Source organism: Aegilops tauschii, chromosome 6 (assembly GCF_002575655.3).
Source record: "Aegilops tauschii subsp. strangulata cultivar AL8/78 chromosome 6, Aet v6.0, whole genome shotgun sequence".
NCBI classification, from domain to species: Eukaryota; Viridiplantae; Streptophyta; class Magnoliopsida; order Poales; family Poaceae; genus Aegilops; species Aegilops tauschii.
The window spans coordinates 58,147,469-58,161,647 of NC_053040.3; the positions used below are offsets into that span (position 1 = coordinate 58,147,469).

Genomic DNA, 14,179 nt, shown 5'->3' on the forward strand with positions numbered 1-14,179 from the left:
TCAGGATTATAGCATGCATATGCACTGGAGATCTAGTCGGGATTATAATTTCACCAAAGCAAATCCCAAAGAAAGCTGTATAAGAAGTTATCTAATTCCCGACAATGTTTTGCATCAGCTTAGCAAGGTTTCAAGGGCTACAGGTTCAGGGTGAAGCTCCCAAAGAAGAATGAAATAGTACTCCAAAACTAATGCACATTCTTCACTCGGGATAATGTCCACAAAATTGCACTTGAGTTTCCCTAGTACTTAATACATTGGTAGCCCCTCGAATATACACACATGATCCCCTCCTCGCAGCGATTCAGCCTGTAGAAAATTGATGATGGTATGAAATCAGATGTTTTAAGCCATCGAAGAAAGTTCAATTCTGAAAAGCGCATCACACAAACCTGTGAAGAAACAGTATGCAGTCTGGCATTTCCCTGTTTACAGACTACTACTGCCTTTGATCTGGCAAGGAATTCAAATCCGGCATGCTGACACGGCTGAATTCTGACCTGCAAAGGTAGCACACAAATTTAAACTTTCTGTTGCTGCATCGGGGTAACTATGTGAATTACACCACATCAGAGAAAGCGGTAACAACTTTACAAAACAAACTGAGAGTACAACCATTTTGCAGCTGAAGGGAATAACACGAGAAAGGTTGGACAGATAACTGTAACCTGCTAGACCGAACATATTTCATGACATCTTCACACCAAAATAAGAAAATACAAAGGTATTTTAAGTAGGCATAATATTAAATCAAATGCGAAAGAAATTGAGAGCACACAAAGCTCAATGTATAGCTGTTCAGGTAGGCAAGTAAACTGAGTAGATTAACATGCATCTAAATTTCTCTTCTCAGGGAAAATGTTCAGCATAAGCAATGCTGCATTGTGGGCAATGAGATATCAATCTAGGATTAAAATTCAGGAACAAATCTCGGACTTGGATGGAGAGGGACAGCCGGGAAAGAAAGCAGAGAAACATATTCAGATATCACACCTATGGGTACATGGAAACGAGGAGGACTGATTATTACTGAAAGTAAAATTAAACCTCTCCAGAAGAAATACAAATAATTATTGAAAATTAAAGCTATAACTTACCCACAGGTTGAACATTTCTTATGGTACTTGCAAAATATTGACAAGCAAACTGAACAAACATATCCCATGTCAATAGTCTTCTTGTGGCAGAAACATCTGTGGAGCAGTAAAACAAGTTAAGAGGCTGTTGACTGTCAGTGACATCGGCAAACTGAGCAGAACTAAGAACAATATGAACCTTTATTTGGTACCCCAACCAGATCTTTGGTAAAGTACAACTTCAGAAACAAATCAGCTGTGTGTTCCTCATAATTTGGCATGGTTGAAAAAGGAGCGCCTAAGCGGGTGCTTAAGCACGCCTAGGCTCTAGGCGATAGCAAAATGCCTAGCCTGTAATTACGCTTAATGTGCACATAACTGTGCTTAAGCACGCGCTTTGGTCAGAAAAGCTCAAGGCGGTGGCGAAACACACAATTAACACCTAGCGCTTTTTTTAAACTTAAATTTGCATGACTTTTGCAGCTTTGCTGTAGTATTATGCCATGTCAACAACTTTATAGCTAGCACCTCAGAGTTATGTGATAAAGACTCTTGAAATACTAGTTCAATTAATCCCTTGAGGATTTGCAGCATAAACAGATATATGCTTATCAGAGAGAAAACAGAAAATAACTTACGAGGCACGGAAATCCACTCCCAGGGTCTTAGGGAGGCGCAGAAAAGTTCTCGAGTGCAAGTCCGTTGCAAATACAGCCTGCATATTTGCTGAATGAGTCATGAACTCAAGATAACTAATCACTTGTACTAAGATAAAAGTAAAAACACTCAAAATATAATGTAGGCAGACACAGAGGGGAACCATTTCAAAGACAAGTAAACAGACAAAATCTCTTATACAGCCAAAGAAAGGTAAGCCACTGAAACAAGAGATTTGCATCACAATACAATCAGTACACACTCTGTCAGACCATGTATGGATATCCAACTCAGATTTATAGAACCAGTGTCAAACCAATTCACAAACATACAGTGTCATGACCTAGATAATGTTTCTAATATTGAATCTAGATAGTGTTTCTAATACCTGAAGTTGGTACAGAGATAATTTATATATATTTACCAATTGAAACAGAAAGCTCTCAACTCCACCACAAACGTATCATTAGCGCAATCTATAAGCATATCTGCGCATTTAAATATGGAAGGCAAGTCGGTATACTTGTAGGGTGATAGTTTTTTGTTCTTCAGTTTGCGAAAAAGAAAAGGTGACGATGCGATGGGATTAGCAGATGAACATAGCCTGTGATTGTGTATTTGGCTTTATAGCCTGGCTGCATTCCAAATTATTTTAGAGGATCAGTTCAGATATGCCACCTGTACACAACTTCCAATGAAACATTACATGCGGATTTTGTCATATTCTCCTTTCCATACTATATTATGTAAAATATGATGGAGGAGAATGTGACCATAATAAAGGGATACCATAAGCTTCATATGAATATATCACACTTCTAGAATGATAAGAGACAGCACTGCAGAAGAAAATAACTGAGTTGCGTGGTAGGGGCCAAAATAACTTACAGCAAGGTACTGAAATAGACCACTTAGTTCTTGGGGCTTCATATAAACTCCTCCTGTTATATATGAAGCCTGCGAAATGAGGCAACAATATCTAATTAGCAAGGAAAAGAAAGTGTTATGCGGGCAAAGCTTGGAAATGACGATATGATCAGTAAAACACAAGAGGGCACCAAAGAATATCACCTGCTGCAAGAAAGCAGAGTCTTGTGTCCCCACGATACATGTATCGATTGGAACCTACAAGATTTGTTAAACGTTTCGAGTAAGATACCATGGAAGTAGTCAGTGAAAGATTTAAACAATTAAACTATTGATGTATGTCAACATGTTACTGTTGCTTGCAGTTCGAACATACTAAAATTCCCACAGCTCGAAAAGTAACAGAATCCAAAGTAAATCACAACAAAAAGAAACCGCCAACGAACCCAAATCCAGTATTATTAAATAAGAAAGGCAGTTCATGTAATACCATTGAACGCTGTGCCGAAAATATTGAATTCATCACTGCCACATATCTGCAGATCATCTGGCCAAGTAAGAATAAGTCCAAGAAATTATATATGTGCATAAAAAATACAGTACTGAGGAAGAAGTATGCGTACTGTTCAGGTCCGTCTGGAGAACCCTGCAGGCACAAAATCTGCATTTCATGTTAGCATAAGAGATGGTGCTAAGGTATTTTATGTGTAAGAATACCGGCTAAAGAATTCAAAAGAACACATATTAATAATGTCATCAACTACAGGCCCGGTTGTTATCAGTCTATTGAGTATTTTTTGTCGGTCAATTATGCCCATTGCAATCATGTACACTAACTGATACACTATCCCTTGTACATAACTTCATCAGTAAATACGAAAAGGGGTCAAAACCAAGTATCACGGAAAAAACGTATACTCACCCTGGGTTGCGGATGCCGAGTGCCAGACCGAAAAATCCTCTGTATATCTGAACATCACATATTATTAAGGACACAAATGCACCAAGGTAAAGAGGCCAATGCACAACGAGCAAGAAACTTGATCATAGGATACAGCACAGAGCAAGGGACAGCGCGCCAGAAAACAGCGACGCCGCACCGCCATCAGCAACGGTGCCATTGCTGGCAGTCTCACGGGCATCCTGCTTAATGAACTCCTCCATCTTGCGGCTCGCCTTGCCTAAGGTTTCAGCAACATCTGCCGCGCCGGAGGCACCAGCATTGCCCGAGTCGAAGACGTAGGCGCAGGAGCTGACACCCGCGGCGATGATGACCACGTGGTTGAGGTTGCTCAGCAGCAGGAGCGAGTTCACGAAGTGGATCAGCTGCACCCGCGCAGAGCTCAGTTAATAACATCGAAGGATGAAGCATTTGGAGAAACCGAAACTAAAATCAAACCAAATTGGTTAGATCAGGGGAGAGCCGGCTCCCCCGATATGCTCCAAAAATGCCTACAAATCGAAAGGGGAAACAGGTAGGGGGGAGGAGAGGGTTAGGGTTTCAGGAGCACGGCCGTCGCGTACGTGGGACAAGAAGTCGGCGAAGGGGAGCGCGGCGCCGGCCCAGAAGAAGGGGTTGGTGTCGACGACCACCACGACGAGGCTGACGTCATCTGCGAGGCGTGTTGTCGGTCAGCTCGAGCGACGCGGGGTCGTCGCGGAACACGGCGAGGAGAGAGGGGCGCGTACCGGAGTAGAGCTTGGAGTGCGCCGAGGTCATCGCCGCCGGCGGAGACGGAGCTGGGGCGCTCGGTGGTCAGCGGCGTCCGGTGGTTGGCTCTAACGGGGCTCCGGTTCGCGGAGCGGCGCCCGCGCTTGCTCGTGGGCGCGGCCGGGGAACGGGGAGCTGGGCGGCGCCGGCGGCGGAGGGGGAGGGGGTGCCGTGGCTGCGGGCTGCGGCTGGGAGATGAGCTGTGGCCTGTGGAGAGGCGGGCTTCGACTTAGAAAGAAACAGGCCGGCGGTCTTCCAGGCCCGGTCGGTGGGTTCACGTGTCGCTGAGGCCCGCTAAACACTAATAATAGGCTGGCCGGTGAGTATGCATGGCCCAAAATACGTACTACTCCCTCCGTTTCTAAATATTTGTCTTTTTAGATATTTCAAATGGACTACCACATACGGATGTATGTAGACATATTTTAGAGCGTAAATTCATTCATTTTACTCCATATGTAGTCACTTGTTAAAATTTCTAGAAAGACAAATATTTAGGAACAGAGAGAGTATAATGCTGAAGGAAGCCATGGCATCATGGATGCAATCGTCAAAAAGATCAAAACTAGAGCAATTCTTTTTAATTGTAATTTTATTTTTAAAGGTCGTGCAGCTAATGTTGACGCACATAGTTAGCTAGATTTTCTTTATCTTTAGCTCCTGGTCTTCATTCCTAGTTTGGTCAATCACATGACACAAATTGTATCCCACTAGTTGTGGCCCGTGATCAACATAAATTGGCTTTATCCCTCAAAATGAGACATTAGGGAGTAGTGGTACATGGTAAACGGAAAAAGTACAAAACAAACCATGAACTTGTAGACGAAAGTTAAATTTTCTCTCTCTAGAAAATAAACAAAAGCTAAATCAGACCATGAACTTCTAATCTTTGAAATCGGCACACCAAACTTTCTGATCCTGGTCTACTTTGAACCTTGTGAGACTTGTTGACATGGCAAGTTAAATCGGACCGACCCATTAGCGCTCACGCGCTTGCTCTGCTCTGATTTTTTTTTCTATTTAGTTCCCTGTGGTTTTTCTTTGTTTTCTTATTGTTTTCAGGTTTATTTTTTTCCTTCATTATACTTTGTTTTTTTTCATTGGTTTTCTTTGATTCTTTCCTTCTTTGTTATACTTTTGGTCTCTTTATTTTTTTCTTTTTTCTTTTTGGATGTCACAAACATTTTATAAAACTATATGACATTTTTTAGATGTCACAAACATTGTTCTTACACATTTGTTCAGGTTTCAAAATTTGTTCCCATTTTAAAAGTTTCAAAATGTTTTTGCACTTTAAAATTTTGTTTGGGTTTCAAATTTTTTTCTCATTTTTTAGTTTTTCAAAAACTGTTCACATTTTCAAACATTGTTCAGGTTTCAAAAAAAATACAATTTTCTCAAAATGTCTTTACGTTTAAAAAATTGTTTGCTTTTTTCAAAATTGATTGTGTTTTTTTAACTTGTTATTTTTTAAAAATGGATTCACACTTTATTTTCTTAGGAGATTTCAAAAATGGTTTATGTTTTTAATATTTATTTTCCCTTAAAAATGTTTCTAAATGTCGCCGCTGCGGTTTGTTGTTAAATTATTTGCGTCTGTCACTATAGCACTAACTGTCATTAGTTCTAGTGGCTAGCACGAGGAGTAAAGCATCGCCAGGTCGCAAGTTTGATTCGGCCGGGCGTCTCTTTTCGATGTATTTTTACATCGCATGTTACGAAAAAAATCGCTTCATGCCTGGTTGGTCGGCCCAATATTTTCACATCACATGTTACGAAAAAAGTCGCTTCGCGCCTGGTGGGTCGGCACAATCATCTCCGTAGTCAACAATTCCGAGATTGGACCTACCACGTAGACAATCCCTATTTGGGAAAGCTCTCAAGGTTCGAAATATACCGAGATCAGAGAGTTTGGTGTGCTGATTTCCGAAATTGAAAGTTCATGGTTCGACTTAGCTTTCGTCTACAAGTTTTGTTTTGAATTTTTGCACAATAAACCCTAAGTTGCGCTAAAATCAATGATATAGGAGTTAAATGTGCAATAGTTAGCGCGCGTCTAGATGTGCTTTAGTGAAACTGAAAAAAGTAAACCCTAAGCCAACGGAGGTAGGGAAGCTTCGTTTTCTAGCTAGTGTTTTCGCCCGCTCCCCTTGTCTCTGGTGGCTTCTTCGGCAACTAAAGATGTGGGGGCCATGGATCAACATCGGAGAGTAGTATAAATTTTAGTGTTAGTTTTCTATATCAATGGTTGAGACGTCTCGACATGGAAGTCAATGCTGCAGAAAATAGAAGTCCCACAATTTTATTTTCATTCTGGTCTAATTATCTAGACAGACACGGTACACGTCGGGGAGCATGTGATATTTTGTTTCTCCTGGATTGTCATATCTAGATCCAATGGGTTATTGTCCAACGCTTCGCTAAGGTGGAGGAGGCGGTGGAAGCAAGTGTGAGGTCAAGTTTTGTTGGTCAATAGTTCTTTTGTTCATGTTTTTGTGTTTCTGATCTTCTTCCCCAACAGTGCGACATCGAAGCGAAGGGTTGGTAACCTGACTTGGGGCGTGTGTCCGTGGCCACAGTGTGTTCAACGATCTTAGGTTATCATCTATTGGGGTGGAAGGCTTATGTGGCTTTTCAGACCTACGGGGTTATTTCATTTTGTGTAGGTTAATTTGGTCTTCTGCAGTTTTTTCGCTGACGGCTCGAGAAAAAGTGATGATACAAAAGATAAAGCCATAGTCAACAACATCAAAGAATTTTGATATACTTTTGGTTGTATCGGAAATCCTTCTTGTCCATCCTCCGAAAAAGGGTTTCCCCCGCTTTGTATTACAAAGCAACCAACCAATACAACCAACGATAGGTGCTGGGGCGGAAACAACATAGACACGCCCCAAAAAACCGAAAGAGAAAGACAAAAGAAACAAATGCCGACAACGGCGGATCAACAAAAAAGAAGAAACCTCGCAACCACTGCGCCCGCCGGAAATCTCCCACCTAGCTCCTAGACTCCGAAGCGCCGGTACCAATCAACACCTCCAAGAAGGGACGCGACGGTGACGACGCTGCTGCCAAGAGTTTCCCCCGATACGCGACGAGGAGAGAGGAAGGGTAGCCCCCAACGCCCTCCAGGGAGGTCCGATGGCACCCTCAGGCGCCACCGGGTCGGTGTCGGTCAAGCCGACTGGGATTTCTCCCGATCCCAACCTTCACCTCGGGCGCTCCAGAGCCCGCCACCAAACCGACCACCATCCTGCACCAACATGGTCTTGAGGCTTCCACGCCGTCTCACAATGGCAACACGAAGAGAGGTCTGCACACCGAAGAGCAGGAGCCGGGACTAGAGGCAGCAACACCGTCGGCACGCGGGAGGGCTCAACCCCCACTGTCAATGACGGTAGCCGACCGGACGCAATAGCAGGAGCATACCAGGCCCGTGGGGCCACAGGCCCGGCCAGGCCCTCATATGCTCGTGGAGCTCCCACCTTCGCGCTGCAGCAGGCACACCGTCGGCGTTGCCGCCCCCAGTCCAAGCTCCTCCTCCTCCCCACCACACTGAAGCCGCGCCGGAGGTCGGCCCGTTAGGACCCAGATGGGGCCTGCAGGGCCCAGATCTGGGCCGGGGGCGCGCCGCCGACCACCCCGCAACCAAGCCGTCCCGCAGCCATGGAGCTGCGCCGCCACCTCGCTCGCCGCCGGCCACCACCGCAGGGCCGGACCGCCACCAAACCGAGCTGCACCGCCGCCGTCTCTTGCCCTGGGAAGAAGAAACAAGCGCGCGGGGACTGGAAGTCCCGCCGCCACCGACACCACCCGGGCCAGCGCCGGTGGCGACCGCCGGCGGCGGTGGGGGGAAAGGGGGAGGGGGCCGCCTAGGAGGAGGAGGCCGCGTGCCGCCCCGGCCACCTCCCAGGGAGGCGGCGCAGGGGCGGATCCGGGAGGGAGGAGGGAGGGGCGGGGCCGGGCTCGAGCAACCGGCGCCCGTCGGCGGCGCGGGGGCGCTAGGACGGCCGACGGCGGCGGGATGTCGCTAGGGGAGGAACCCTAGCGAGAGCGGGGTCGGGGTAGGGGTAGGGGAGGAATCCTTCTTGTCCGTTCATAGTTTGATTTCTTTGAAGGGATGTAAGTTTAATCAGTGAATAAAGTCAGACCGTTCTAACAAAAAGTCCAATAGAGCAGAGTAGGGCTACCTTGCCACCCTAGTGCGGCAATGTTGTAGCCCACCGGTAGGCTAAGAGCAACTCTAGCAGGCCCCGCAAAAATTCCGGCGAGTATGCGGGCTCGGGCCTATTTTGCGGCCAGAACCGGCCCCGCATACTCGCCCGGCCCGCAAACCGCCCCCCGAGCGCTATAAGTGCGGTTCCGCGACCCTTTTGCGGGTCCAAACCCTATCCCCCGCCGCCGCGAGCCACCCGATTCCCCTTTCCCCTCTCCCAATTTCTCGCCGCCAGCGACCCTCCGCCCCGCCTCCAGCCGCCATGTGGGGGCGAATGTGGAGCTCCGGACACGCCTCCGGCAGCAGATCCGGCCGGGAGAGGGACCCGGAGCGCGAGCGGCGCGTCCGGTCCGACGGCGCGAGGAAGCGCGGTGCGCGGAAGTGGACCAACCACGGGCTGTCGCCGCCGGCGAGCTTCGACCGCCGCGAGACGGAGGAGTATGACCGCCGGCACGCGTCCTTCTCCTCCGCACGGTCTTCCTACGTCGGATCCTCCTCCGCCGCCGCCGCGGGCTTCCTCCCCGTGAAGAGGGAGTGGTCGGACGAGGAGGAGGAACCGGAGCCGCTGGCGCCGTTCGACTTCATCCCGGTGAAGGAGGAGCCCGAGGAGCCCGCTCCGCTCGACCGCCGCGGAGTCATCGGGCCCGAGGACTACATCGCGGATTTCGACGCCGTCACCGCTGCCATCGCCGAGCGGAGCGTGCGCGAGGAGGAGGAGCGCCGGCGCCACGCCGAGGAGCTCCAAGCCCTCGAGTGGCGGCAGGCGGTCGCCGACAACGTCGCCGCCAACGAGAAGGCGGAGGAGTGGCGCCACATCCGCAAGGAGCAGTCGGAGAAGTACGTCGATCTCTGCAGCTCCGGCGAGGAGGATTGAGCGCCCGGCTTCTCTCCGGCGTCGTCCAGTTGCCGCGATCTCGCCGCCGTCAGATCCGACCCCCTAGTACTAGTTTAACGTAGTATGTAGTACAATTATGCTTCTAGTTGTGATGAACTATGTAGTATGCCATGAACAATATAGTATGTGATGAACTCTGTTCGTGCAATTTCTCCCGCGAAACATTTTTTTCAAATTATGCAGGTTTAGATACGGGTTCTGCTCGGCCGCGTATGATTTTGACCCGCAAAAACGATTTTCGTGAACCCACAAACGCGCTCTGCGGGTTGTATTTTTGCAGGGTCTACTAAAGTTGCTCTAAGTCTGTCATCAACGAAACCTTAATTGAAGCCGAACCAGCTGTCAGGGCGAACGCCTCATCGCCGCCCACCAATACATCGCCCGTGTGCAGGCCACCACTAAAGGGGAGTTCGAAGGAGCAAATATGGAGGGCCATAAAGTTGTGGCCATCTCCCATATCCAAGACGCCTGTTGGTACCTACAACACATCAAAGCTCAAGTGTAGCAGCCAAAGCCTCCCTCTCCGATGAGGTCCCTTTCATAGCACGGGTGGTAGTTGACGTTGATAGCAAATAAGTTTATTTGCAATATCGTGTATGTGATGTTTTCGGACGCTTGAGTTAGGATGAATTTCGATACAATTTAATGCAATATGTCCAGACAAACAAGGGACGTCGTTGGTTCCACTTTGCCCACAAACAAGTAGAGAATGTCCACAGATATGCTCTCTTTGCGGACAAGTAAGAGAGAAGTTTTAAAGAACACCCTTGGAGATGTCCCTCGGGAAACGAGATAGGGGCGGGTTCCACACTCAACAGAAAGATCAGTAAGCTGGTCAAGAGACTTTACATATTGTTTCTTTTTGCCGGAGGACTTTACATATTGTTGCATGCTGCTTTAGGCAAAAAGTATGGCAGAAGTATTTTCTTGCATTATTTTCTTTATTTTTCCGTGGAAAAATTGAAAAGGTGATAAAATCTTGCTGAACAAATGCCACCCACCAAGTTCAGTACGGAGCTGAAGTAGAGCATCCCCTAAAAAAAGCTGAAGTAGAGCTGGACTTGATTAATTTTAATCGGCGCATAAGTATCTGCCTGCGGCCTTAGATTGAACAAGGTGGCATGACGCCATGGGTGTATATTTATTTTGTGACAGAAACATGTCACAAAATAGAAGGTAATCCGTATCATGGTGAAACCATGCTATAAGACTAATATTTTGTCGCTAAACCATGCCACAAGACAATGGCAAATTGTAGCGTAACCATGCAAAAAAATAATATAGACAGAAGCAAAATCATATGACGGATGAAAATAGTACATGATGTGTTGAAGGGAAACTATGCAACAACATAAAAGTGTATTGCTGCGAATTTTGTGTTGCGAGCTCATTTCTCGCTTTTTTTTCTTCCCTGACTGCATAGCTCTCAACCGTCATTGCTACTTTGTGTTAGGAAGCGTGTTTCACGAGGAGTAAACTATGTGTTGATCTAGATATCAAACATGAAGAAAATCGAGCATATGCAAGGTTTCTTTTCGCCTTCGCCTCTTGTCTGTGTAGTGCAAGTATCCACGGCCATGGTAGTACATCCTGAATTCCTGCTGCTTCTCACTCCTCGGCTCCTCGCCCATGAACATATATACAAGAAAGCCTCACCCATGAACATATATACAAGAAAGCCGTATTTATACATCAACATTTGTATCATCTACTAGTGTACGTCTAGCACGCAACACTGTTCGCCCCGATTGATGGTCACAACCAACCAGTGGAGATATCGATGATACATGGTTGTCTGATTTGGATTCCAAACTTTCTCTACGTCAGACCACTTATATGGTGATATTACGTGGGTCGAATTAATTTCTAACTCGCTAATAGTACCATGTGGTGGCTGGGAGCAATTGACCTGCAAGATAGAACGTGCACATGTGGTGATGTTGCATGCATTTTTGAAGGGCTAAAATGCTCAGCTTTATTGCTCCTCCCAAAGGTCGGATACTCTATTTATTGAACCGTCTTGAAACCGTGAACATTGAACGTATTTGGGACCGGGATAACCCCCTAGAGGTATGGGTAGTCGGACAACATGATCTTCACCAAAACGGTAAAGTAGGACTCCAAAGTAACAACGGGTCACACCACCAAAAAGGAACATAAACACTAACACATATACTCATCAGATCCATATGAACGAATCTGCGAGGATATAAACTTAAAATATGCAAGGTTGGACACACCAAATTTCCAGACATACAGATTCTGAAATGTTGCCACAACATGAGAAGAACAAATTAGAGTGCCTTTACTCTCGACAACATCACACCCTTTGCCAAAAGGTTGTCGTTGAAGACGATAAATACGCTACTAATAGTTATAAATATGCTCTAGGAAGATACAAGTAGCCCCTTGCCCCACAAAATGTCCCGCTGGAGGCAAGGGCAACTGACAAAGTCTATGGTGACTGCCCCAACTTACTCATCTCTACTATTAAAGGAGAATCGAACGTCGTGATGGTTCAACCTTCCGGTTCGACCACCTTCGCTTCCCCGCTCGACCTCCCTGGTCCCCTCGCACGATTTCTTGCTGAAAAAAATATTAGCCTGGCTCCCTCACACGATTTCTTCCTGAAAAATATTAGCCAGGACCCCCTTCCCCTCCTCCCAACCCCTCGCTCCCGATCCCCTCGTGATGCCCACCCATGATCTCCCCTCTCCGCTCCCAACCCACCCAAACGCAGGGAGTCGAAGCAGTTTCCTCGTCCACGGTTCCACCCCATCAACCACCGCCCATCCACTTCCCTCATCCCATCTTCTCGCGACTCTCCTCATGGCCGCCGCCTCTCATGGCCGCCACCATCTCCAGTACAAATCTTCGGCTCCGTCCCCCGCGTCCCGCCTGCGTCGACTTCTCCTGCTTTGCGATATTAACAGCGGTCGACTGGCTGACCGTTTCCCTCTCGCCGTCGGTGGCCGCCGCCCTGCAGTTGCTGCTCTGGGCGTGGAGCGCTCTCTCCGTGCCGCTGTGTGCTGCTGCTCAGAGGCGCGGTGATGATATGCATGGCCATTCGGTTATGGTGCTCGCCCAGATGGTCTTCCTCAGGACGATTAGCGCCGCGGCGAAGATGAGATGAGCCGCTGCCGGCGGTGGCCGACCATTCTGCCGTGAGACAAAGAGGCTGCCGGCTCCGCAACCTACTTCCCCATGGTGTTCGTCCAGATCCCGATGGAGAATGAGAGGTATGTACACAGCATGGCTTGCTTATTTAACATAGGTCGTTTAGGGTAAAGACGATTGATCGAATGACCTCAAGTGTTGAGAGAGTCAGAGAGATCGAGCTAGCTAATCTCATGTCATGGCGTGCACGAAAAAAAAGGTGTATCAACTATCGATAGGGGCAGCCTACAGGCTCACATCGTCGGCTGACCGATTAATTATGCAGGTCCTTTCGATGCCTCCCCCGACCCATCACCAAGGTAGGTGCCATTTCAAGTGTTCAAGTTTATAAACGGTGCATCTGCATGCATGCATGAGCTTGTGTGGGAGGAATGTGAACGATGGGCTAGGAGCGGCGTGGACGTGTGGTACGAGACCCCCCAGGACAAGGTGTGTTAATTATGCCTACGCCCGCCGCTGCGAGTTCGTTGCCATCTTTGACGTATCCCACGCTGGCGCCGGAGTTCCTCGCTGACACCATGCCGCTCCTCCTCCGCAACCCAGGCCTCGCGCTCGTGCAGGCATGCTGGGAGTTCAGTACGTCAGCTCCTGTCCAATTGCATATGCATCCCTCGAAGGGTGGTTGCTAATTGTCGAAGGTGCTGCTATAACTGTATATAGTGAACGCAGACGACTTGAGTGTCTGCTGATGAGGACGCAAGAGATGTCCATGGACTACCATTTCAAGGTGGAGCAGCAAGCAGGGTCCTCACTCTGCTACTTCTTCGGATACAATTGGAGCCTCACATGTGCTTGTTGATCCCTAATTTTAGGTCTTGTATTTAATTATGCTTGGTTTATTTGGAACTATAGGTGTTTGTCAGAGACATGAGCCGGACTAAAGACAACATGTAGTTAACCGTGAGTCGGACTGAAGAGTGAAGACAACATGCAGTTAACTGAAGTAAGCGGAGACAAACATAATTAAAACAGTCAGGTACTTTGTTCCAATATATCTCAGATGTTCAAAGAAGATTAAAAGAGGTAAGACTTGCACCTGTACTAAACAGTTTGAATTGTCTCTTGAGAATCTCTAAAAGTGGAAACCATGATGTGCATTTATCTGCGATTGATAGTTCATGCGGTGCTGCACAATGGTAAATATATATGCTCTTGCCAAGCACAAGGTCTTCAGTAGCCAGACTTCACTAAAAAGGACAAAACTATAACAATAGTTCATCATCTCTTGACTGATTTTGAATCTAGGCCAATAGTTCAAAATCATTTTTCACAAGTTTTAAAAGAAATAATTCAAAATCTGCAGATGATCACTACAGCGTCAAATTCATATGCCCTTTGACATCTTATGGGTGAAACTGCATTGTAAAAAGTAAATCATATTAGCGATGTCCCAACCCTCAATTTGATGTTTTTTATACTGATGTGCAGACTTCCAAATTGGGAAATTTTCGATCATGATATGATTTGGAGAGTTGATGCATGATTGCAGATAGCTACCAAATAGGAAACTTTTCAACCTTCACCAATATAGAGGTATATTTCACATGTGCAGGTTTGATTCATGATTGCAGGTGCATGTA

General features: G+C 47.0%; 1 protein-coding gene across 2 annotated transcripts; it reads right to left on the reverse strand.

Moving 5' to 3' along the window:
- Positions 1–42: 42 nt before the first annotated feature.
- Positions 43–4,560, reverse strand: LOC109762456 (general transcription and DNA repair factor IIH subunit TFB4). Of its 2 annotated transcripts, none has more exons than XR_002232743.4 (12): positions 4,290–4,532; positions 4,125–4,213; positions 3,656–3,926; positions 3,523–3,569; positions 3,224–3,261; positions 3,091–3,136; positions 2,805–2,858; positions 2,622–2,712; positions 1,715–1,791; positions 1,098–1,193; positions 393–500; positions 43–309 (listed from the first exon to the last, which is right to left on the reverse strand). XR_002232743.4 is itself a non-coding variant. In XM_020321319.4 (12 exons), exons 1-11 carry the CDS (start codon positions 4,318–4,320, stop codon positions 440–442), a joined length of 879 nt encoding a protein of 292 aa, XP_020176908.1. In that variant the 5' UTR covers positions 4,321–4,560; the 3' UTR covers positions 43–309; positions 393–439. The 2 variants fall into 2 exon arrangements, 1 of the variants encoding a protein (XP_020176908.1); XM_020321319.4 differs by having other exon boundaries at positions 2,622–2,690; positions 4,290–4,560.
- Positions 4,561–14,179: the final 9,619 nt, after the last annotated feature.

Bases quoted from the DNA above. Each gene is read 5' to 3' on its own strand.
- LOC109762456 (XM_020321319.4), bottom strand. From the start codon at position 4,320: ATGACCTCGGCGCACTCCAAGCTCTACTCCG. The intron at 1,792-2,621 runs GTAAGTTATTTT...GCAAATATGCAG, and splicing joins GTCTATTTCAGTACCTTGCT to GCTGTATTTGCAACGGACTT. The intron at 501-1,097 runs GTAAGTTATAGC...CTACCTTTGCAG, and splicing joins AAGAAATGTTCAACCTGTGG to GTCAGAATTCAGCCGTGTCA.